The 26,620-nt window shown below is 38.0% G+C and overlaps 2 protein-coding genes across 4 annotated transcripts in view; one reads left to right on the top strand and one right to left on the bottom strand.

The window, feature by feature from the left end:
- Positions 1-16,162, bottom strand: part of LOC129275088 (ubiquitin carboxyl-terminal hydrolase 40-like) — a 43,615-nt gene extending 27,453 nt beyond the window's left edge. Inside the window, exons 1-6 of the mRNA XM_054911865.2 lie at positions 15,615-16,162; positions 12,138-12,205; positions 8,844-8,957; positions 3,745-3,870; positions 2,175-2,213; positions 513-659 (exon numbers count right to left, since the gene is read on the bottom strand). Coding sequence (XP_054767840.2) covers positions 513-659; positions 2,175-2,213; positions 3,745-3,870; positions 8,844-8,957; positions 12,138-12,205; positions 15,615-15,816 — 696 coding nt within the window. The 5' untranslated portion in view covers positions 15,817-16,162. The remainder of the gene's footprint in view (positions 1-512; positions 660-2,174; positions 2,214-3,744; positions 3,871-8,843; positions 8,958-12,137; positions 12,206-15,614) is intronic.
- A 9,289-nt stretch (positions 16,163-25,451) lies between these two features.
- Positions 25,452-26,620, top strand: part of LOC129275087 (grancalcin-like) — a 29,118-nt gene continuing 27,949 nt past the window's right edge. Inside the window, exon 1 of one of the 3 annotated variants that reach the window (XM_064108115.1) lies at positions 25,452-25,682. The gene's annotated coding sequence lies outside the window, so the exon portion shown is untranslated. Of the gene's footprint in view, positions 25,708-26,620 lie in introns of all 3 variants that reach the window. The other 2 variants (XM_064108114.1, XM_064108116.1) reach the window with 2 other exon arrangements.

Below are 26,620 nucleotides of genomic sequence, written 5' to 3'. Positions count from 1 at the left end.
TACATATAACTGTTTTGTGAAATTAAGCTTAACTTTAAAATGTCTTAACTTTCTTATTTCATGTCAGATTTTGATGAAATTTTCAGCATTATGTTTGATTTTTCTCCTTTCATTGAAATCAACATTTTGTGGGGGTGGACTTGCCTTTCAAGTAAAGTTGTGGCTCAGTGGATAAGTCTCTTGAACCTCAAGGTACAGGGTTCGAGCCCCACCATAACACTCACATCCTTTGGAAAGGCATTTATCTACATTTGCCACTCTCCACCCAGGTGTAGTAAATGGGTACCCAGTAAGAAGAAATTCCTTGAATGCTCAAGCGTCCGATCAGGGTAGTTGTGCTTAAGCCGGGGTTATAGTATCCAGCGCTTAGAAACATTTGTATTATATGCGCTATATAAATGTTGCATATTATTATTACTTTTATCAAACTTAGAAGCATGGTCAAAGACAAGGAGAGACACAGACAGGCAGACGAACATACAGAAACAAAAATGACTGGAAAACGATCTCACCTTCCTTGCATTGACTAATTTCTTGCACTGATCACACCTATACTGATTACTGCCCTCCATCCTTTCCTCATCCACATAGCAAGATCTCAGAGTGTCGATCACTCCTACGTAGCCTCCGACAGCTAGCGTAAGGTCAACAAAATCCTCCTAGAATGAATAAGAACAATAGATTATACAGTGCGTCCCACAAAAAACAAAACCGAGATTTATTGATGATTTATTATAACTTAATCACAAATAAAATAGACAAATGACCTACCATTGTAAAGCTTAGAATCTCTTCTTTCATCTGAAATTACTTAGATTATTTCTCATTCACGCATGAGTGAGCAAAAAAATTGAAGAGGGGATACCAAAAAGTCATTTGGCGGGCTGTATCTGGGTTTCAAAAAGAAAACCACATTTAAAAAAAATTCAATATCTGCTCTTTAATTTGATACCTCAATTACAGAAAATGGTCAAGAAATAACAAAGTTCTGGTTATTTGAAAGAAGGCTTGAATTTCAATAATTTCATAAAATGAAGAGGTTTACAGGCTATCGTTCAAACTCACTCGACACTCCGTTTTGTTGACGATCAGCCATGCATTAAGTCTCTTGTTAAGCATGCGATAGCTTCTGTGTGAAACCGGTGAAAACACGTTTATTTCATGAAATTATGGAAATACAAGCATTGTTTCGAGGGAACATAACTTTTTTATTTCTTGACCATTTTTTGTGATTAAGGTATCAAATAAACGAGCAGATATTGAACTTTTTAGGCATGTGATTTTCTTTTTGAAATTCAGATACCCCCCGCCAAATGAGTTTTTGGTATCCTTTCTTCAAATTGTTTTTGCTCACTCATGCGTGAATGAGGAATAATCAAAGTAATTTCAGATGAAAAAGGAGATTCTAAGCTTTACATTTGTAGGTCATTTGTCTATTGTATTTACGATTAAGTTATGATAAATCATCGCTCAATCTCGGTTTCGTTTTTTCTGGGACGCACTGTATATTGATTACTACTTCGCATAATTTTGCTCATCTACATAGCAAGATCTCGGGGTATCGATCATTCTTACAGAACCTCCTACAGCCAGCGACCATTTTGATGTGTGTCATCCTAGTAAACGTTTTATGTCTCGATATATCGCAATTATAATTAGTATCGTTTGTCTTCGTAGATCAATAAAGTCCTCCTGAATGGATTTAATAGAACCATAGATTGTATGAAACATAAAAATGATTACAGGATCTCGGAATATCCATCACTCCTGCAGAGCCACCTACAGCCAGTGTCAAGTCTATAACATCCACCTATTAATACATTTGATAATTACTGGAACTATACATCCACACAATTAAGCAGTATTTCATGAAACTAACTTCAAAAGATGTTTACTGATATGCTAAAGTTAAATCAGTGTAATTGACATTAACAACCCTACACTGTAAAATACAACATTAGAATAAAATGTATATAGACAAAAAAGTAAGATATCAAAAGAATGAACTATAAAGAACTGCCATAATATGATGAATTGAACGAGGAAAAACATCTTAGAAGTAAAATTGGGCATAATGAAGACAAATTGACAATTACATGTAGAGCCTCAAAAACATTGGTAAAATTTTACTTTGAGAGAACTGTATTGTCTTGTAATATTTCTACACTACTTACCGGTCTCTCGCTTATTCTATTGCACTCTTCACATGTAATCTAAGAAGAAAAGGGAAAAAAAACATAGTTAAGGTGATATCTTTCACTGAGGCAAAAGGTAGTATGTGGTCCTTCATACTCTTCTATAACGAAATGAATAATGATAACACATGAGATCGAAGTTTCTGATACCAGTACATGACATTATCAGGCATGATATTCCCCTCTGAAAAAAAATCTGAAAAGTAGCCAATGGTGGCTAAGTCCCTGCCAAAGTCTGAGACGCCCCGGTTGGGGTTACAAGCTCTTGCATAGGAAAGAAATCAAAAGTGATTTTTCAAGGTGAGTCCGCATGATAGCTTTATCATTTGACTTTAAAAAGCAGTAAAAAACAAACAGCAAGAGCATGTTCTTGGGCAAAGGATTCCATGTAAAAAAAAACTGAAAAAAATTATTTTAAAAATCGTAATTCCAATTTTAGTCTGGAGAATATCATGCCTGCATTATGGCTTCAATAGCTCTAAACTGATTGTTTATTCTTTGAACAAACTAGTCATAGATTAATCATCTCTAGAGCCTGGAAATCCAAGTGCTGTCCTGACATATCCACTAGACTATCTTCTAGAGCACAGAACAGAGTCTTAGAACCAGAAAGGAATTAACTACTTTTATCATAATAAGTGTTAACACCCTTCTAGCTCCAAAATGGATAACATCCTTCGAACAAACCTGGGGGGTGTTTCACAAAGATTTAAGTATGACTTAAGTAGCACTTAAATGCCGACGCGTACATGATATGCAACACGCGATCTTATTGATAGACACGCAGTAATGCGCGTCCTCATGACACGATCTGACCACTGCAGCCAAGCCTTTCATCCCGTACCCAACTCGGTATTTAAGTGCGACTCTAAGTCATACTTAAATCTTTGTGAAACACCCCCTGGTTAACAATTGATCCTCTATAGAGTCTTGAAATCAATCCCTCTCCTGACTTACCCACTAGACCGTCCTCTATGGCAAAGAACAGTATCTTGAAAGATTGTGTAAGGGTTAACCCCCTTTTAGCTCCGAATAGATTATATCTCCTTTGAACAAGCCTGGTTAACAACTGATCCACTATCAAGCCTACAGTATGTAACAAGCTTCTGACGACTAGTCTATCTCATATAGCACAGAATAGTGTATCAGAACCAGAAAGGCATTGACTACAGGTTAACCCCCTTCTAGCTCCAAAATGGATAACATCCTATTGATGGACAAACCTGTTTAACAATTGATCCTCTATAGAGTCTTGAGATCAAGTGTTCTCTGAATGTACCCACAAGACTATCTTCTATGGCACAGAACAGTGTCTCAGAATCAAAATGGCATAAGGGTTAACCTCCTTTTAGCTCCGAATAGATTATATCTCCTTTGAACAAACCACGTCAACAACTGATCAACTATCAAGCCTACAGTAGATAACGAGTTTCTGACGTATCCACTAGCCTATCTCATATGGCATAGAATAGTGTATCAGAACCAGAAAGGCATTGACTACAGGTTAACCCCCTTCTAGCTCCAAATGGATAACATCCTATGGACAAACCTGGTTAACGATTGATCCTCTATAGAGTCTTGAGATCAAGTTTTCCCCGGAAGTACCCACAAGACTGTCTTCTATGGCACAGAACAGTATTCTGTTCAGCTCCTGTACATCATGCTGCTGTAGCTCCTAATAACAAAACAAAAAACAATTATGAAATTAGTGAAGATTAAGATTGTTCTGATGAACAATAGCGGCATTAAAAAACCCATCTCTTTCAAAGTTTGTAGCTGGGCAATTCCATAAAATATGTACGTCCAACCCCCTATTTGTGGGACCTTCATGAAATTTTCTGTCTCTGATTTCTGGTTCTTTTGACAGTCTGTAATGCTGTCAAATTACAATGACTTGGTCAGTTTATGAAGTGAAGTAAGACTTGAGAAAAATGGGGGTCGGATGTACAAAAAAAACCTGATTATTTTATGGAATTGCCGAGTTTTAAGTGCTATGAAAGTGAAAATCATGCTGATGATACGGTTCCATGACAATTGCTCCGCCGACATTTGCTCCGCCGACAATTGCTACGCAAAATACGACAACTGCTCCGCCGACAATTGCTCCGGACAGTTGCTCCGCCGACAGTTGCTCCGTCGACACTTGCTCCGCCGATATGTGCTCCGTCGACACTTGCTCCGCCGATATTTGCTCCGCCGATATTTGCTCCGCCGACATCTGCTCCGCCGACATCTGCTCCGCCGAAAATTGCTCCGCCGACAATTGCTCCGCCGATAATTGCTCCGCCGACATCTGCTCCGATTTTACGACAATTGCTCCGCCGAAAATTGCTTCGATTATACGACAATTGCTCCGCCGATATTTGCTCCGCCGACATCTGCTCCGATTATACGACAATTGCTCCGCCGATAATTGCTCCGCCGACATCTGCTCCGCCGTAAATTGCTCCGATAATGCGACAATTATTTATTTATTTTTTTATTCGTACTTTCATACGCATAACAATTTTAGCACAGGCTGAAGGCGTCAATTTACCATGGAGCATAGCTCCATGAATTTACAAAGTAAACTTAAACTATGCTTGCATGATATATTAAATGTCATACACAGGGGCCGCGGAACGGTTTTCAAAGTGAGGGCTGAGTCAAAAGTGGGGGCTGTCCATGCTAAAAATCACAATCATATGGTCATTATTACGTTTTTTGTACACGGCTTTGGAAAATTGGGGGGCTAAAGCCCCCCGGCTCCGCGGCCCCTGATACATGCATATAGAAAGAAATAGAAAAAAAGGGGTAAGCACAAAGGAGGGATATATATTCTTAATGTTTATTCATGGTGGGGGGGGGGGAACATTTGTGTAAGTTTTATTGCGTGCCTGGCGATTAAAATGAAAAAAAAAAACGCGTTTTCATGTAATTATTATAACCATATATAGCTCCATGTTATAACAGTAGAAACAAATTAGACATACCCCATTCTTAGCGTCAAAATCGCTCAGACTGGCGAAATATGCTCCGAAGTGGAGACATTTGCTCCAGGTGAAATTCAACGGTATACCCCACCTTATTTTGTCGAAAACCTGTACTGTAGTCACGCAAAATGTTTACTGTCGGCAAATTTTGTGCGATACAAACATGACCAAGACATTCAGTAAGTAAAAATTAATATTCAAGAAAATACCAACTTGTGAAAGGCTACATGTCGTGTCACCTTCTCGGCACACCCCTCCACTCTGGTTTCCATATCCTCTCGTACACACAGTGCTCTCAGTCTGGTCTCCACATCCACATCATGTCATACACATCGTAGGTTTTTAGATTATGATAATACTGTATATAATAGTGAGTTGCTTTTTTGTTTGATGTTGATCATGATTGTTTTCTTCACTGATAGAAAAAGGATAATTAAATTTTTTTAAATAATCCAAAAATAAAATCCATATGTTCTGTTTTATATAGTTATTAGTCAAGGTTACTTTAGTTCGCATTAGTTCTCATTGTTTATACGTTCTAATTCTTATGCATTATACCGATTGATATTGTACTTTAAATTTGACTATGTATTGTTACTTTGATTTTGTTGTGCTTTGTGAACGGAAAATGAATAAATCTTAATCTAAATCTAAATATGGTCCGCCAATAGTCGAATTATATTCATTATGATGTTATAATGTAAGTAACAATTTGTTGTTGATGGGGGATATAATTTTACACGTAGTTTAAAAAAAAAAAATCAATCAAACAAGATTTTCTTCTATAAATGATATACCTTCATGTGTATATGGCCGCCTATGTATTTTCCAAGAATGAACTATATGAGAAGAAAACGTGTGTTCATGTACTAATATTATCATTATCATTGTACCACCATTATCATCATCAGCATCATTATCAGCATCTTCATCATCACCATCATTATCATTGTCGTCGTCGTTTTGCTTATGCGGAAATAAAAAAAAATTGATTGTGAAAAGGGTTATGGAGGGAAAGAGAGAGAGGTGGAGAGAGGGGGAGTGAGTGTGAGCTTGAGGAAAAAAGGAGGTGTATGACTTATTATTTCTGAATATCGCGATTTCTGTTTATTCATGGGATTGAAATAGAAGGATAAACTTCTTGTCATTATAATTTTTCATTTGATTTACTGATCAGAACATGAGATAAATGAAATCATGAAGACTGTACGTTCTCGACAGTTTTATTAACGTTTTCCAACCAAAACTACACTTTAATGACTGCAAACACCTTTATTTACACACACTCGCAATTATGGACACAGTATACATGTAATTGAGAGTAGTGTCATTTTCAAAACCTTTCTTAGCTGCAAGGAATACTGAATCTCATTTCCACAATGTGCATCTGAATGCACAATGCCTGTGTTTCTAACATGTACCCAAATTACCCAATTTAAAGAACACATGTTAAGATCTAATGAATCAGCAAAATAATCCACATTCTATCATGATCAGCAGGCATAACAGCCTATATACTCTTCAATACTTCAATTACAGTTTGTCGAAAGAAATAACACAAAGAAAAAGAAATATATAGAATTGTAACTCTGGTAAATATATCCAAAATATTAAATTAACGCATCGTGCTCTCATTTCTTTTACGAGATACCCCCCCCCCCCCCGAGATATGCTTCATGTTTACAATTTAAAAAAGGCGTATGAATGTCCCCTTTCCATGTCAATAACAGCTCGTGCTTTGTGCTCGCATTATAAATTCAGTGAGATGCGTATTGGGTTTCATGAATTTGTAACTATATTATTGCTGGTATATATATCATTGTCTTTTAAAAATAACATTATTTGTTTAGACGTAATGAGAGAGATACATACATATATTCATTTATTATAATATATTTATATTGTCGCTTTGCACAGAATAGAACAAAAATACAACCGAAGTCTAGTTTTATAGTAACTCACCAGTAGCGTAATGAGCCAACAACAAAAAATGGAGGGGGCGAGACAAGGATGACATTTATTTTCCTTTCCTTTATTCTTTTTTTTTTCATTGGTAGGGAGAATGGGGGGATCCGTGACCCCTAGCACGCCCCTCCCCCATCTGTACGCCAGTGATAATCATACTTTCGTTTGAAACAAATTGAAGGAAAAAAAGTGCAAGGGTAGATAAGGCCAAAGACGTAAATAAAAATTATTGATACAAATATTAATAATTATAATACTGATAAATATACAATAAATCAAGCGGTCACCAATAAAAATAAACAACGTGAAAGAACAAAACGAGAAAGAGAGAGAGAGAGAGAGAGAGAGCCCGCGCGAATGTATGGTGTATAAGTTGCTGGAAAGCAGAAGAGATATTGTGTCCAGCACCCCCCCCCCAAAATTATCTCCCCGCTCAAGACCGGAGTGAAACCAATAATAATAATATATGAACAAAACAGATTCACAATTTCAATGGGGAGTGTGTCATTCCCCTTCTCCGTTACAATTTGTCAAGTGGCAGCGGCAGGGAGAACAATTTGTTTTGTTTTTTTAAGCAGAAAGCTGTGATGATAGGGGGAGAATAAAATAAATAAAACATTAACGAATAACAAGAACAAAACAACGACAAAACAATTTGTATCAGGATGAATTTCTTATCATTTAACATAGACCAACTTGGAGAAATAAGATGTTCATGCAATTGTCGTATAATCGGAGCAGATGTCGGCGGAGCAATTGTCGCGGAGCAATTGTCGTATAATCGGAGCAATTTTCGGCGGAGCAAATATCGGCGGAGCAATTGTCGCGGAGCAATTGTCGTATAATCGGAGCAATTTTCGGCGGAGCAAATATCGGCGAAGCAATTGTCGTATAATATACGGAGCAATCATCGGCGGAGCAATTGTCGGCGGAGCAATTTTCGGCGGAGCAGATGTCGGCGGAGCAAATATCGGCAGAGCAAATATCGGCGGAGCAAGTGTCGACGGAGCACATATCGGCGGAGCAAGTGTCGACGGAGCAACTGTCGGCGGAGCAATTGTCCGGAGCAATTGTCGGCGGAGCAACTGTCTTATTTTGCGTAGCAATTGTCGGCGGAGCAATTGTCGGGTCACCGATGATACATCTACTAAGTACAACTACTGCTGCTGCTGCTGCTGCTGCTGCTACTACTACTACTACTCCTACTACTACTACTACAACTGCTACTGCTACTGCTACTACTAATACTACTACTACTACTACTACTACTACACTACTAGTAGTAGTAGTACTACTACTACATGTACTACTACTACTAATAATATTAATCAATGATAACCATAGCAAAAATAACTTTAAATAACTATACATGTAAATAACCTTTAACATCATCATCTACTATGTGGATTTGAGTCCTATTTATTTATTGAAGTTTTATTTCAACAGGGTAGCCCTTTCAGTTTATTAGCAAACTGACAAAGGACCCTGCAACACAATAAAAAAAAACATCACAAGTTTGATATTACAACATGAAATAGAAATAGATAGCATGTACAGTATATCCATTATAAACAAGTGTTTTCAATCATCTGCTAAAATAAATTTCAAGTTAGATAAAATCAGTTTTATGCAGTTTGATTAGTATAAATATGCGTAACTGTATCTTCATAAAATCGATTTCAAATGTTGGTGAATCACCATCATGGCTTACCTCATTGTTGGTCCATCCAAAGCTATCTGTTAGCTCTCCAGTGGATGCACTCCCTTGGTTCAATAACAGGAGACGAGCGAACAACCGCTGAAGATGGATGGGAATAACTCGCACCTGTTGGAATGAATATTCAAGAAGGGGGAATAATGTATGCAAAATTGCAAATCATGTGTTCTAATTCATGGTGGTGGTGTTTTCAAAACCAGGGGCCCATAAAACAAAACTTGCAATGATCATAGAACATTTTTCTACGATTGATTCCATTGAATACACTGTACAATCAATCGCAAAAATGAAGCATACGATCAATCGCTAACCTTGGTGTTACAGAATCCAGATTGCTAAAAATGCATTGAAAAAAAAACTGGATGGGAATAACTCGCACCTGTTGGAATGAATATTCAAAAAGGGGGAATGTATGCACATCATGTGTTCTAATTCAGGGTGGTGGTGGTGGTGGTGTTGTCAAAACCAGATTGCTAAAAATGCATTTAAAAAAAACTAACAGAGGAAAAATGGTTTAAAGTCCTCCCCAAGGAAAGATAAATGCCTTAGTAATAATAATAATAATAATAATAATCGTATTATATACCGCAAATTGCCTCTAAGTGGTTAAGAGAAAGGAAATATGAGGTGAAAAAGAAATTGACAGCGCCTGCCCAATCGCCTAGCCCTAGCTTAAACAAATTCCAATCTTATCAACTGACTTGGTATTGATCCGGGGTATATGCAACCACTACTCCGCCACCTTAGCTTTCATGCCTCCTTTAAAGGAAAACACTGATAAAACTTTGTCAATATAATATCCAGAAAAAAAAGAAAAATCATATATGTGTATGACAATGTAAACACAATGCAATTTACCCTGAAAACCATTCATGAACATTTTAGTGCAAAGATTCATACTTCCATAATAAAGTTGGAATCACCAGCAGGTACTAGAAGATGTTTTCGAGTTTCATGCTAATTACTCATGTAATAATAAGCAAATAATCACCGTTGGTGAAGGTGATGGGCAAACTATCACTTACAAGGCAAGCTGGATGTAGCTATCTTTGTGAAGCAAAGCTGAGGAAAGATAGCGAGTACATCCAGCTTGCCTTGAAAGGGATAGTTTGCATCTCACCTGAACTCAAGAGGTGATTATATACTTTATATTCAGCACCAGGAACCACTATTAACGTAGCCTCTTGTCGAGGCCCTGGCGGCTGCTTCCCGGGTGAGGCGATGGATTCTCATTGGATGATTTTCACCGACCAGTTTTTGTTTTGGTCAGGAATATTGGTAAAAACAATAAACAAGTGGAATACCTCTGGCGGTCTCACCTGCATCACGCGATTCAATATAGCAGCAGTGCTGACTTTGAAAACTACTATAAAATAATTATTCACAAAAAACACCATTCATATAATGATACAATACTACGTTCATTGACATTTGACCTTGATCATGTGACCTAAAACTTGTCAGTGATACTTGATTACCCCTATATCCACATTTTATACACTATATCAATAAACTTTGAAAGTTATAACAGCAATCTAATAATTACCTCTAAAATGGCCAAAGTTCAATGACCTTAAATGACCTTTGACTTTGGTCATGTGACCTGAAACTCGCATGAGATGTTCAGTGATACTTGACGACTCTTATGTCCAAGTTTTATGAACTTGACCAATATACTTACAGAGTTATGATGGTAATTCAACAAATACCCCAAACATGGCCGATGTCCATTGACCTTTGACCTTGGTCATGTGACCTGAAACTCACACAAGATGTTCAGTGATACTTGGTTACTCTTATTTCAACGTTTTATGAACTAGACCAATACACTTACAGAGATATGATGGTAATTCAACAAATACCCCCAAAATGGCCAAAGTTCATTGACCTTACATGACCTTTAACCTTGATCATGTGACCTGAAATGTGCGCAGGATGTTCAGTGATACTTGATTACTCTTATGTCCAGGTTTTATGAACTAGACCAATGTACTTTCAAAGTTATGATGGTAATTCAACAAATACCCCACATTTGGCCAAAGTTCATTGACCCTAAATGACATTTGACCTTGGTCATGTGACGTGAAACCCATGCAGGATGTTCAGTTATACTTGATTAACCTTATGTCCAAGTTTCATGAACTAGGTCCATATATTTTCTAAGTTATGATGACATTTCAAAAACTTAACCTTAGGTTAAGATTTTGATGTTGATTCCCCCAACATGGTCAAAGTTCATTGACCCTAAATGACCTATGACCTTTGACCTTGGTCATGTGACATGAAACTCAGGCAGGATAGTAATAATTGATTAACCTTATGGCCAAGTTTCATAAACTAGGTCCATATACTTTCTAAGTTATGCTGTCATTTCAAAAACTTAACCTTCGGTTAAGATTTGGCGTTGACGCCGCCGCCGTCGGAAAAGCGGCGCCTATAGTCTCACTCTGCTATGCAGGTGAGACAAAAACAAAAGAAAGTCGGTGAAATTTGGCTCAGATGTCAAGAGGCCCTGTCTCAGTGCGCTCTGCTTCGCTATATCCCTCGCTTCGCTCAGGAAGCGGCCGACAGGGCCTCGACAAGAGGCTACCATTAACGTAGAAACCTATATTAAAAAAAGAAGAAGTCTGATTTTTTTTTTAAATCAGGGCTACCTTGGAAAAAAAATTATGTTGACACAATTATGCTTTAAACATGCTAGTACGTGTATAAACTGTGCACAAGCATCCAAGATCTTGCTCAAGCAAGATTTATTGTGACCTCACAAAGGAATTTACTGTCACAACAACAAGCAATCGAGGCACAATGCACTTTTATTTTGCGCAAAGTTTTACTGCTAGTGCGTATGTACACTGTGCGCGTCCATCTATATCTTGCGTGATCGTCACTGCAGGTGATGGAGAAAGATAGATAAAGAAAGCGAATGGCAATGACCTCTTAATTTTGCATGCACTCACACTAATTCATAACGCGTTCTGACCCTATGGACCGAAAAAGATCAGCGAAACAAAAAAGGTCCATCACTGCGAGTGATGATTGATGGGGAAACCCCCCCCCCTTTATCACAAGATTCTTAGTACCAGTATGAGAAATATAATTACTCCTATTAGACATCTATAGTGTTAAATGCCAAACTTTAAATAATAAAAAAACTTAAAGCCTACAATGGGTAAAATAATGAAAATTTCACAAATTCTTAACATATATTAAATATGTCACTCAAATCTTAAAGATTGACAAGTTGTCGTAATAGGAGATGATAAAAATGACATTTGATTGAATTCTCACCTTACTCCCTTGTTTCTCCTTATCTGCAATATTTCCCAGTTCATCTTGTCCCAGTGCAAAGAGAGATTCTGAAGAAAAAAAATCGTAAAATTTTGTACTAGAAATATACAATTGAGCCAAAAACCACAAATTTTAATTGAAGAAAAAATATCATAATGGTTATGTACACAGATTAAAATGATTTACTGTAGAAACTTCCAACTCTTCCTAACATTTTAGCCAATTTCATCATCCAAACAGATGAGATGACTTCGGAATCAAACTCTAATGAATCTAATGAAGTATGTTCCTAAAGTTCCTTTACTTATCATCCCACTTCCTTCTCTCTCTTCCTTCTTTTCTTGCACCTTGGGCACTCTGCAGAGTGGATTTGGTGCACGATAAATCCAAGGCCCGAGTCATGTCAGAATTTTTTTGTTCCGGAATCCACCGGTGTTGCGCCAGTCGGAATCCGGTATCCCGATAAATGAATTTGTGAATGGGGAAGTACATGTACAAAGAAGTCACAAAATTATACAATATTGATTTCATTTTTAAACAAACATTCATTAACAAAATGAGAAAAATATGAGAAGACGGGAAAAAACTTGCTGATGTTTACGTGGCCATCTTGTTCTCTTTGTTAGTAGCTAAGCTACAAGATGCATATAGAGCCGCCCTCTATGTATGCGTCTCGTAGCTTAGCTACTAACAAAGAGAACAAGATGGCCACATAAACATTGGCAATTTTTTTCCCCATTTTCTCATCATATTTTTCTCAGTGGTCACCTGAAATGTAACAAAGAAACCTGGGTTATGATTGGTAAGACTGAATAAAACATACTCGATAATTATCTTAAGATATTCAGAAGAAGAAAATATTAAAACTATTTGTTATGTATTACACATGACATGTACATGTACATTGTTTTATCGGAATACTGGAACGGAAAAAAAAAAAACGGAACCCGCACACATCGAACGGATTCCCGTATTCTGTCCGTTCCCACCCAGGCCTAAATCCCATCTAGTAACTTTGAAAAGTCAAACTACAGGTCTGACTGTAAAAGTATAATCCAACTATTAAAAGTGTAATACCGGGACCAGTAGCATGCATGATAATGAGTCCAACTTTAAAGGGGCAGAAAATGGTGAACAAGGGGAAATTTCTAAATATGTAGTCTACTGTTGAGCGAGCAATAAAAAAATTACCTTTTCAAAATGAAAATATAATATTTCACATCAAATATCCAGACAATAATTTCAAAGTCTAGTAGTCTACCCTTTTCCCTATCATTTGTTTTCTTTTACTTCTTCTTTTCTGTTCTGGAACGGGTCATGGACATGGGGCTGCCACCTGCCTTCATCCCAACTTGTATGAGTGGACAGGACTCCATTACACAATGCACTTTTGTTAGACCAAAGCGAGGGAAAAAGCGAGAGACAGAGAGAAAGAGCTTGGGTTTTCCCCAATAAAAATAGCTGTTCAGTGTCCGTAGATCCATCCCCCCCCCCCACTTATCACCTCCATTACCATGCTATGTAATTAACAGTCAATGTAAAAAAAGATGTTGACAAAGCAAAGTGATACAGAACGTGACAATAATAGAATAAAGCTTGATAATAATAGAATAGACCTTGACAGCGAGGGAAAGAGAGAGAGAGAGAGAGACAGAGAGAAATCGCTTGGGTTTTCCCCAATAAAAATAGCTGTTCAGTATCTGTAGATCCCTCCACTATCACCTCCATTAATACTGTACCATTCTATGTAATAAACAGTCAATGTCAAATAAGATGTTGACAAAGTAAAGTGAAACAAAACATAACAATGATAAAATAAAAGGGAAGTTTAAGAAGTTTGAAGTTTTTAAGAAAATAAATGGGGATGCTGCTAAAGATAATTGTCGAATCTTTTAATGAAAAAAGACAAATTATTTTATTCTACATCTTTCTGATCATGTTTTTTAATAGTTTATTTCAATGACTGGATGCACATGTTGCTCCAGTCTGACTAGAACGAGACTGGATAACCTTAGTCGGTTAGAGTCTTAACGTTACACTTTGACTGAAAATGTTTACTTTATTAGTTAACTTAAAACTAGTAAATTATAGGACTCTAGAGTACTCTATACAAATTGTAGCATGTAGTGTTACTTAGATCTAACATATTTCTCATTGATTTGCCACTGCCAGACTAGACTCTACTCTAGTAGTATGATGGTGGGCCCCAAGTCTGCGCACCTAACAATTTGAGTTAAGATTTAACATGAATTTCTTCTTATTTCACAAAATCTTTTGGTTAATAGTGTTCCTTATATTATTAAGAGTAAGCGTACCAAATTTCTCATTAAAAAATGAAAGAAAATATAAGATTTTCTTGAAAAAACCTTTGGGCAGTCATTTTCAGATTGAAAAAAAATGGTACCCCATGTCTGCGCACTCATTCACTTTGCACACGATTCAGGGATTTTGATGACAAAGGCTGCATTTTGAGGCCGTCACATGAAATGCCCTGAATTCATTATTTTTCCACCATTTTGAGTCAGATTTTTTCATGAATACCTGTCTATGTATTGCATGTGTAAAGTTCGTGCTCGTTGCGTATCTTCTTGTACAAGAATCGCGCAGATACGCGGGTGCGCAGACTTGGGAGACCGCGCAGACATGGGGGAACTGACCATACTAGTACTAGTAAATGAGAATGAATAAATGATAATATGACTGAGGCTGATTATTGCATAGCCAGGAATAACCGTCGTTTCTGGGGATGTAATTAACAATTTCTGACACAGAGTGGAACTTGTGGAGCAGCAACGCAGTTCAGCAGCAGAACAACCAAATACTAGTGATACATATACATCTAAGTTAGTATTGTTTACTAGTAATGGCCATGATGGCATGAATACAGAGACTGAAGCTATATTAGTCTTAGACCAAAAGCTTCGGTCTCTGTTATGTTGGTTGCTCAGCTGAACTCCGTTGGCTTCACTCACCAAATACAGAGACCGAAGTTCTATTTCTAGCGCGATCTATACAGGGGACTAATGGCCATATGTTTATGTGTATTAAGTTCGGATAAAACAGGGCAGTGAAGTTGCGCGACAGCCGAGGTAAGTCACTGTTTTTGTTCCTTTTAACTTGATTTTCCCCGTGTTTTGGCAATTAATGCCAAGAGGGAAAATTAATTTGCATTTCAGTCGCGTTAATTTTCATAAGACAAGTTTGATTCATTAAAGACAAAAATTGAAGAGCCCCGACGGGGGATTGTGCATTGTAACTAAGTCCCCTAATGGTGGCTGCACGATAGCGAGCCGTCTGTGTACGAGGAGAAATTTAAAAAATAAAAAAATGTTAAAAAACTCCTCGAAACAGACGGCTGCCAGCTGTCTATATCATTAATTAGTCTACATGGTCTAGACCCTAATTATTGCATATGATTAATGAAAAACATTTATCAAAGGTGTACATACACACTCCATTCTTATTCATTTTCTGTACCTCTAAATTCTGGTGTGAAGAGCAAAGTCTGAAGAAGTGAATTCAAATAACAAGTTGCTCCCTGGTTCGCGATGCCCGCCAGGCCGGTACTTCCCCGGAGCAACGGGGGTTGTTGGGGCCCATCTTTTCTGCTGGATCGCTCGGGCGAATTTTGGTTCGTGCCAGAATATGTCTCGTCTTCGCCAAATAAATCTCCAAACATGATAATATCAATAAGGAACTGATTAACTCTTTTCGGTGAAATAACACGAATTCTCACCCCAAATCACCAAATATCGCCGGTTATCATGCACTCATCGGTATACGGATTACAATACAGGGTTAATATTCTCACGGGATAATTCTCCCAAATGCATATGGCATGCTGCTGTAAACGGTGATATAGCTCATGTGCATTTTGAATATAGCCATCAAGAAATCGTGATACCACTGTTTTACTTGTGCGCAAAACAAACGCACACAGGGGTAATACAACTGGCCTGTGTTTGTGGTTATCGTGTAACCGATAATTCTGTCGCACGATATGTCGCAATGATGTGAGTGCACTCGTGGGAGGGGGGGGGGGGAGCGGAGGGCATGCAGGGGGGGGGGGGGCTGTCGAACAGTTACAAATAATATACTAGTAGTTGACAAAATCTAAAAGCACAGCTTCATACGAGTGCACCGTAGAACATAGACATAATACTAAAACAGCTAGGGCGGCGATCCTGGGGGCCGATTGGGGGGGGCGTACAGCAGTGTACGTCGCGATCCCCGCCCCCCCCCCCGCTTTTTGAAGCACTGAAAATGTCCGACTTTTTATGAAAGAAAAATGCCCCTCCCGAACATGTACTGTTGTACTGTGCCCCTTTCACCTGAAGAGGACCTGTTCTCAGCTAGGCGGATCCAGAGGGCCCGCCCCCGGCTCCTCCTGTTGGCGGAGCAAACAAATATATATAAACAAGAAGGAAAGAGCTAGAGGAAGAAAGAAATATAAAGAGGAGGAAGGCAAGTGATTGAAATAATGTGAGGGGAAAATAAACATCTTTCATGTCACTCAATTTCGCTCGCGCTTCGCGCTCGCATTGTCGCTCGATGAGATACATATCCTATTAGGCTTATATGGAGCTTAAAATATCAAGTTTTGAAGTCAATATGCAGATAATATTTCAGCTCGGACATCGAGCTTTCATTTTTTGTTTATAATTATATTTACAAACTCATTTAAAAAGTGAGCTGTAAAAATGTCCGTCACGGTTTTATGGTCTGATTTTCCCTCGCATTGCGCGCTTGCATTATTCGATTGCCAATTAAGTACCTTGTATGGTGTAGTATTCCATAAAATTGTAAAAATATCCCTTTTCATGTGAATCAGGTCTTATTGTCAAACGTTTTCAGCAAGCCGGCGCTGCACGTACGCTCGCATTTTGATTGGTACCTCTATATCAATCAACTAATTGATATACCCTCTTCATAACAGTTTATTAAAAATTTCGGGTCGCAATTTGTGCTTGCATTTATGGTTAATATCATATTCATACTTATAAAAGTGTTTAAAATGTCAATTTTCAGGCATTAATATCAACAAATTTCGCGCACTCATTAGGCTTATTAGACATGTTAGATTAAGATTAATAAATAAGATAATAACATTTTTACGAATTATTTCTAATAACTGAATTGTCTCATTTGTCAGAGTAGAATATTGACAAGTTTCATCTCCGAATGCCCAGATTCTAGGTCTATATTTAAAATATTACTATGTATTGTTACTTCCGATTTTATGTTGTGTTTATTTTGTTGAACGCAAATCAATAAATCTAAATCTAACAAGCGCACGCATATTTATTGAGATATACGCAGCTTTTTTATATTATTATTAAATCGTGCATAAATTATCCAGTTTCAGATGAGAATATAATTTTTTGAAATTCATTTTGTTAAATTTAAGTGTAGGAAATTACTCAATTGCCCATCCTTTTCATGATTCATATGAATAGAGTGTCCCGTTTTTAGGTCTGAAATCTTATTTTCCTCCTCGCGCTACGCGCTCGCATTAATTGTTAAATTATATACAGTAGTGGACCGTGACCCGAAGGAGACGAATGATTGGAGGGGCACTGTATTCTTTGTGAACAATGGTGCCCCTCCAATGCTTTGTCTCCTCCGGGTCACGGTCCGCCACTGATTATATACCTACGTACTGTTCATGACTAAAAAGTGCTTAGAATGTCCTCTTTTTTAGGTCGGAATGTCACAAATTTTCCGCTCGAGCTTGGCGCGCTCGCATTGTTTGATTGTTGAAATATGTATCGTCTTCATGAATAACTTTAAGTCCTTGTAAGAGGACCCTTTAAGGCCAGAACGTATGTTACAAGATTTCGGCTCAGTAATATTGTGAAGTTACATGCGCATCTTGTGCAGGATCACAAACATTGCCCAGAAGGCTCAATTTTCAGGACAAAATACATGAAATTTCCAACAACAAAAAAATTAGCTCGCACTATTTAAATAGGGCTTATATAAGATTATTACATATATATAATAAAGCCCCACAAATGACTCTATAGGACTACCCCTTCAACTTTGAGCGGCCGATCGGGGAAAAACGCCACCCCCCCCCCCCCCCCCCCTCTCTGTTGTCGAAGGCTGGATCCGCTCCTGCTTTTTAGGTGTTACAATAATTAAGTGCCCTTTCTGCTTTCTCGCATTTAAGTGCCACTAACCAAACAGTGCCCCTCTCGAAATTTAGTGTTCTGTGCTCTTTCTCCTGAGAAGGACCCGTTTAATGTATTTAGCAAGCTGTCATTTCTCGTATACCAGCGCCAATTTTTACCAAAATGTCCCCTCACGAACATGTTCTGTGCCACTTAATTCGCTTGAGAAGGTCCTTGCCTTCTTATGTGCCCTTTCTCGTATCAGTGCCCATTTCTGACCAAGAAAAGTGCCCCTCATCACGAAAATGTTACGTGCCCCTTTCACCTGAGAAGTGTGTTAACAAGGGCCCCTTTGAAAAAAAATATATTCTCATTGTTAAATGTTACTACTTATGAAGGAAAAACTGAATACAAAAAATAAGTTTCACGAGTCATGTGAGTGGGGTAGAGAAGCAGTAGCATAGTCTTCGGATGGGGGGCGCTCTTGCCCCGCTCCCCAAAAGAAATTACAACCAAGAAAAAAAGAGAAAAGGAAAGAGAGAAGGATGAATAAATTATGATATTATTTTTTGAATATTATGTCAAAAATCTATCACAAAATTTGATTTTTGCTAAATAAATGTCATTGTTTGCTTGCTCGCTTTGCTCTCTCACTGCTCTATATAAATTTTACGTGATACCATGTATATATTTAGCCCCCTCAAAATTTTGGGCTCACTACACCACTGTAGATAACTCAATTTTTTTCTTTGTTTTAACTAATTAAAGTTAGTGTCCTTCGTTCGAAAGAAAAGGTGCAATATTTTTCCCTGTGCCCCCCCCCCCCCACTTTCAACTTCGCTCCGCCGCCTCTGTACTAAAAATAGATCGACATGATGACTTATGCTTCTCGCAGGCCTAATTCAGGGGCCGCGCGGAAGCGGGGGGGGGGCGGGGCTGGGGCCCCCACTTTTTTCCCAAACCGTGTACAAAAACGTAAAAATTACCGTAATTATGATTGTGATTTTTTAGCATGGTCAGCCCCCCCCCCCCTCTTTGAAAACCGTTCCGCGGCCCAGCCCCTGTAATATTACTTGCAGTTGCATGAATTAACACTAAAGTAGGTGAATAGCAGGGGCAGATCCAGACTAGTTTTTGCCAACGGCCCGGTTGGGGGCGGAGGGATATTTTTATCGTTTTACCCGATCAGCTGCTAAAAAAGTTGATTTTTTGTTGTGTTTGAGGAGGGGGCATGGGTGTAATGCATGTCTTATATTTTATAAGGGGAGGCGCGATAGCTCGGTCCGTAGAACGGGGGTTTCGGATTCCAGTGTGGTCTAGTGGCAGATCATTGGCCTGGGCTCATAATCGCAATCAAGGTTGTGAGTTCGAATCCCCCACTTTGCCATTGTCTTCACTTTGATAAAAAGGCCCGAGAGTACAGCTAGAGCCCGCCAGGTGACATATAAGGAGAAAAAAATTATCCGTACATTATTTCGTTCCCACGAAATATAATATTTCGTGGCCACGCAATATTATTTCGTTCCCACGAAATACTATTTCGTTCCCACGAAATAGTATTTCGTTCGGCGCACGAAATAATATTTCGTCGGGAACGAAATAATGTACGGAGAATTTTTCTCCTTCATGTCACCTGGCGGGCTCCGTACGAGAGTACCTGTAAGGTCAGCCACGACTGAAATTCACCCCCGGGGGGCCACTTCCATTGACGAGTGGATACCATGCGCGACCATGGGGTCTCAAAAAGCACCCTAAACACGTATTTTCCATATTCCGAAAATGCACCCCTTAACACGTATTGGCGTGTGAAACCCTACCCTTAACAAGTATTGGAAAAAAAACAATACTCTTGGCAAGTATTCGAAATTAACCCCTAAACAAGTACAGGAATATTTTGTCACGGGTCCTTCGGCCGTTGGTTTTACCATGGACCTCCATGGTTTTACACATCATTTGCTTTAGTACGACCCCACCTTCCACACCTCGTGCAAATCGGACTCTAAACAAAAAGTGTTGGGGCAAAAAGGACATCCTTTATAAAACATTTTAATTTTGTTTTATCATCCCCGCAAATTTGACCCTAAACACGTAACTTTCCTATATAGCGAAATAAATACCCTTTTTTCATTATTTTTGTGTTTTGACACCCTTAATTATCACGTTACGTACGGAACGTGCCCTATCTTGAAAAAGACATCCTTTTTACGTGTTTTTTTGGTCGCGCATGGTATCCACTCGTCAATGTAAGTGCCCCCCGGGAATTCACCTCGACGTAAAATTAATGTTTCCGAGGTAATTGGTATACCAGCAGCTTGGCCGAGTTACTACGGAAGTTGCCATAAACAGAGATCCGGGTTCGATTCCCATCAGTGCATGCGCTATATATAGTGCCCTTTGGTAATCCTCATTATAGTCATTACCAGGTCCCTCAGAGAGGACCTTAATCCGTCGGTCCTTTGGTTGCTTGCTTACAAGCATTCAGGCTTTATTTCTTCTCAGTATATATAGCAATTAGGTAAAAAAAAATCATCACCAAATCAATCATCAAATACGAGACAGAGTAAAACAGAATCACAAGCTATGATATAATTAGGCCAATTCACCTCCATAAATCCATATATCGTATCTCATTTATTAAAGGGCTACTACGGGCTGAAAATAATTATAATAAATAATATAGGAGAGTAAAATTCACGATCGAGCAAAAATGCTCGATCAGGCCTTAATAATAACAACAACAACAACAATAATAATATAGGTTTTCCCGTCCTATTTCGTCAAGATTTCTACCGATTTAATGATGTAATAATTAAATTTGCAACTAATTTGAATGACCTAGCTATGAGATCAGCATATAAATATCCAAATACTTAATTCAATTTAATTCTATTGACACGCGATTTCATGATTATCTCATTGAAACATAATATAAAGCACGATCAAATTAAAATAGCTGAAGAAGTGTTTTCAAATTCGCATCGGTACCCAGTGGCGTAACAGGCGGGGGCAGGGGGGGGGGCAAGCTGCCCCCCCCCCCCCTGGCAGAGCTCACCGGGAAAATAACAAAAAAACGGGAAAAAGAAAAAAAAGGGGAAGAAAGGGAAAGGGAAAGAAAAAAAAAAAAAGGGGGAAAGGGGAAGTGGAAAGGGAAAAGAAAACTAAGAAAAAACATAAAAAAGGGAAAACGGAAAGATAACGGGAAAAGGGAGGAAAGAAGAACAAGTGAGAAAGAACAATTCTCCCCGATATACAAATACATTAGCATGATTAGTAAGACAGGGAAATAGATCGATGACAAAGACGCAAACAAAAGCGGGAAATAAAGGCAGAATAGAATTAGCCAAAATCTAGCTGAATTGGAAAATAAAGAATAGGGACAAGAAAACGAACACTACCGGGCTGCCGAGCCGGATTGAGATAACGAGCGGGAAGAAAAATGGATGATTATATAGCATAATGTCATATGAAAGTCTATCATAAACTTGCTAAATCTCCAAAGGCTCTGTCCAAGAGTCAAGACCCCGTGCAGTGGGCGCTCTTCATCTGTAACTTTTAATGGGTTCTATAACGGGCCCCTATATGGACCCTAATTCCTGCATTAAGCTTTACGTTGAAGCACTGGCGTACCGGGGGGTGGTTCCACAGCCAAGGGGAAATAAAAGAAAATAAAGGAGGCAGCGAAATGAGATGAATGAAAAAAAATATATGACATGATATTTGCTATAATGATGTAAAAAGCTATCACATAAAGAATAATTTCATTTTAACAGGCCATTTTTTTTCTGGCTCGCTTCACTCGCTGGCGACTTATTACAAATTTTCCCACATTTGCTATGGTGTGCCCCTCACAATATTTGGATGATTACGATACACAACTGCATTGAATTTATGTGTTGTGTGAAAGCTATATAAATATATACGCAATTTGATTAAAATAAGTGGCCATCTGTAAGGTTTAAAATGGCTTTGATATCAAGAGGTTCCGGGACTCTGCCCTGGACCCCACCCATAAAAGCACTCTTATATGATGAGTTTGGACCATGGCCCCCAAAAGTTCTACAACCAATTAAAAAAAAACGAGGAAAGAAAGAAAAGTGTATTATATCTTTTTGAATATCACGTTAAAATCTATCTTCATGTTGGATTCTCATGAAAAGGTGATTTTTTTTATCTCGCTCGCTTCGCTCGCTCGGGACCTATATTAAGCTTCTTCTTGCCACAAGCGCCATACTCGGCCCCCTCGAGCATATAGAGCTTATCCCTGATGCTCACAATCATAACAAAAATCCTGTTCACCGTGGCGTACAAAAAAAGAGAGAAAAAGGAAAGGGAGGAGGGTGAAATATGATATAATCTTTTAACATTATGTCAAAATCTATCACAAAATTGGATTTTTGCAATAAAAATGTCAAAATTTTTTGCTCGCTCGCTTTTATATATATATATTTGCCCGATACGCCACATCGCCCCCTCAAATTTTTTGCCTTATGACGCCATTGCCTGTTCCATGATATGACCGGGAAATTTTTGGCTCTTGCCCCCTGGCCACCGACCCCTGTTACGCCGCTGCCGGTACCTTCCTTGCGAACGTTTAGGAATTCAAAATAATTAATATGCAATCACTTATAGGATATGGACAGTGTTTTTCGTTGTTGCTATTGTTGTTGTTATTGTTGTTTACTTCTTTTAGATAATTATGGAAATGGGTTTTACTTCAAACTGGATGTTTAAAATTTTACTGAAATGTATCATCCATCTGACAAACCATCATCGGAACAACAACTCGTTTTTGTTCCACTTTCAATACCATGTTTCTTATCCCTTCCCCGAAAACGACATAAATTACATTTATGTAAAATAAAAAAGAACAAGATGATGAAGAGAAAAAAACCTGCCATTGGCATAGGTCATCCACCCACTCACTGGTGGATCCAGGGGGGTGGGGGCACAGCCGACTCGTGCCCCTCCCCTTTTTAGAGGCACAATTAATTTTATTTTCGTGGACGAAAAACCCTTATTCTTTGGTTAAAAACATTTTTTTTTTGCTCGTCAAATTCCTCGGGAAAATGTGCCCCCCCCCCTTTTGGGAAATCCTGGATCCGCCCCTGCACCCACTCATCAATCACTAAAAGAATAAGCGTTACAACCATATCCTATAAGTGTTACATGAATAAAGTCTTTATCAGACATAATGGAATAAAATTAATATAACTGAAAAGGTCAGAAAAAATAGAAAGATAGGGTAAAGTTTGAAAAAAAAAATTGTATAACATAATTGAAAAAAATGAACACAGGAACATGCTATTTAAATTTGGACGTTTAAAGTGCAATTATGTGTGCCGATAAATGAAATTGAAAATGGTATTTTAGGCGAAATTAAATGATCAGTTCGTCCTCGTGAAATTAAATGACATGCACCTTTTGGCCATTAATTTGAACGAATTTCTCTATAAATTGAATTTCTACAAAATTCAAAGGAATGATATAGAACGGAATTGAATGCAAAATAAATGATAAAGAACCATGTGTGCAGAGGGTGGACGAAATATTTCGAATTTGAACGTCCTTTTATTAATTAAATGCAACTCTGATGAAATTGGACGGGAAAACCTATAATAATAATCTACTACTACTACTACTACTACTACTACTACTACTACTACTACTACTACTACTACTTCTACTACTACTACTACTACTACTACTACTACTACTACTACTACTACTACTACTACTAAACTATACTACTACTACTATACTACTATACTACTACTACTACTACTACTACTACTATACTACTACTACTACTACTACTACTACTACTACTACTACTACTACTACTATACTACTACTACTACTACTTCTACTACTACTACACTACTACTACTACTATGCTACTACTTCTACTATACTATCTACTACTATATTGAACTACAATTAAGTGAACTATTGATCATACTTTTTTATGTGATGGCCCTTTCCCTTTTCTTATGTTTTATTACAGATATATGTTTCCTGAAATAAGTTACAGCAATGAATATCTAATGCATTCAATCGGTTGGTAATCCAATCTCGGAGGGCAAATTCTTGAAGCGATGGTCCAGCTAGGCTGGAGATATATTTCTATCTCAATAAATAGAGTAAAATTCACAAAGCAAATTGCTGAAAAATTGATCAAAAGGGGATAACAAAATAAAATAACGAAGTTATTGAATTTCAAAGAATTGCATCATTCCGGTGAAACAGTTCTAGGCATGTCTTCACGAATATGCATTATTTGGGCTGATGATATCATATATTCCCACTTGTTCTTTTGTATTTTATTATATGAAATTATGTTATTCATAAAATTTCTACCAAAAACTAAAACAATTGGATTGACAACTGATTGAAGTGCATTAGTTATTTATCGCCGCAACTTATTCACCATAATGGAGACACATCATTACATGTATGAAAAAATGAAACAAATTATGATTTCATGTAATAACAACTGAAAGTGGGGATGTGACATCATCAGCCCACCTAATGAATATTCATGACGATGAATATTCATGACGATGTGCATAGAACTGTTTTCACAAAATATTGATAAACTTTAAAATTCAATAAATTTGTTATTTGTTACCCGATTTTGATGAAATTTTCAGCAATTTGCTTTGTGAATCTTACTCTATTTATTTTAATAGATATAAATATTTTCAGCCCGGACCATAAAGAACTACACATGTACTACACTGCTTCACCGAAATTATCAATCTTTAAATGTTATTCCTTTTCCCATTTTGATCAAATTTTCAGTGTTTTGTCTGTCTGATTTTTCCTAATCTGTTCAAATCATATTTGTTTTCAGCCTATAGCCTATACAGTCGGTAAATGTGCAAACGCGCGAAAAACGTAGCGGGACTACATATGTCATTTGGGTGGGGGTAATTTTTTTATTCCTTCCATATACTCCTCTTTGTCGCATTTTTCATCTCCAAGGTTAAGAGCTCTCGCTCCTCCTTCTTCTTCCATTTAAAATTTCTCCTTGTTACCCAGCAATGGTTCGTATAGTTGGAAGTTGGGAGGGGGGCCGGGGGTATAGTGAAAATCGGGATCGGGAGTTAAACATAAAGTGCCAAACGAGTCAAATTTGACCCCCTGATAATGAAAGAAGAGTGAGTGTCTATTTACTATCAGTTCCTCTTTAATAGTTGATAAAAAGGCAGGAGTGTCGATCTGCACTTCGTCGCGTCTAATTGATGTACATATAGACTCGAGTTTTTTATTCTTGTTTTTTTTTTCAAATTTAAAATCTGTATGCATACAGATATATCTGGTTTTATACGTGAAACTGACGTTGGCTTACCATACTTTGATATAGTCGCTCATCGGCCTCGACCTCGCTGAGCTTTAATAAGACGAAATTTCATTCATCTGATTTTTGCAGGTACTGAGGTAGGAAGGGGAAATTGGTAAATGTATATTGCCCGTTTTATCCTTAGCTTAATAAACAAAGGTTTTTTTTACAGACTTGCGTACGTCTGATCTTTAAAGTAGTCTTCGATTATAACTCCAAATTCAATTGCGACAAGCTCTGCTCTGGACAGGAGCACTCATCCTACGAACGAGGGGCCGGGGGCAAGGTCCCCCGGTCGATCGCGACGTCCTGACCTTCGCAGGCGCAGGCCCGCCGCCGCTCGGGCTAGGCTTATTATGGGTGTTCGAGTTCCGGGTTCTTGCGCTAAAAACAAAGCGCACTTCCGAATTCGGAAGTTCAAATCAAAGGCCTAGGCTAAGCCAGGCGGAGAGTTCTGAACTTCTGTCATTGGAATTGCTTCCAAATTTGGGGGTTTTGCCAGAACTGAGTGAGAGTGAGATAGCGACATAGGCAGCCATAGCGTGCTATTTTGCAAATTCAATTCAATTTTTCAATTCAATTCAATTCATTTATTTTCTCTTTCAATCTTTTTACATTTACAATGATAGTTCAATATAGCCTTAGTTATAGGCCTACATATTTACAAAATATAACATTTAAATCATTTTTTATATTATAATACAATAATAAATAATAGGCCCTACCATGAAATCGAAAGGGAAGGAGACCAACTAAAAAGCAGAGCTTGTACAATACAAGTTGTAGGGTGAAGGCCCCCTTTTTAGCCAGGCGGCTTCTAGAGAGTAAAATCATTTACTAATGTAAGGTTACTCTCATACGAAGCCAGGCCTTCTATCTCATAGACCCACACAGAGCCAGCCAAAACCTGAAACTTTCACCCCCGAGATTTCTACTTTCCTTCTAAAACTTAAAGATCTAGCTCTAAATCATGTACATGGGATAAAACTTAATTTCCGACATTTCTACGCTCTCGTTGTTATTTTTAA

Source organism: Lytechinus pictus, chromosome 13, assembly GCF_037042905.1.
Source record: "Lytechinus pictus isolate F3 Inbred chromosome 13, Lp3.0, whole genome shotgun sequence".
In the NCBI taxonomy this organism is placed as follows: Eukaryota; Metazoa; Echinodermata; class Echinoidea; order Temnopleuroida; family Toxopneustidae; genus Lytechinus; species Lytechinus pictus.
The sequence above is the reverse complement of the archived record's forward strand: the minus strand, read 5'-3'. Positions and strand labels throughout refer to the sequence as shown.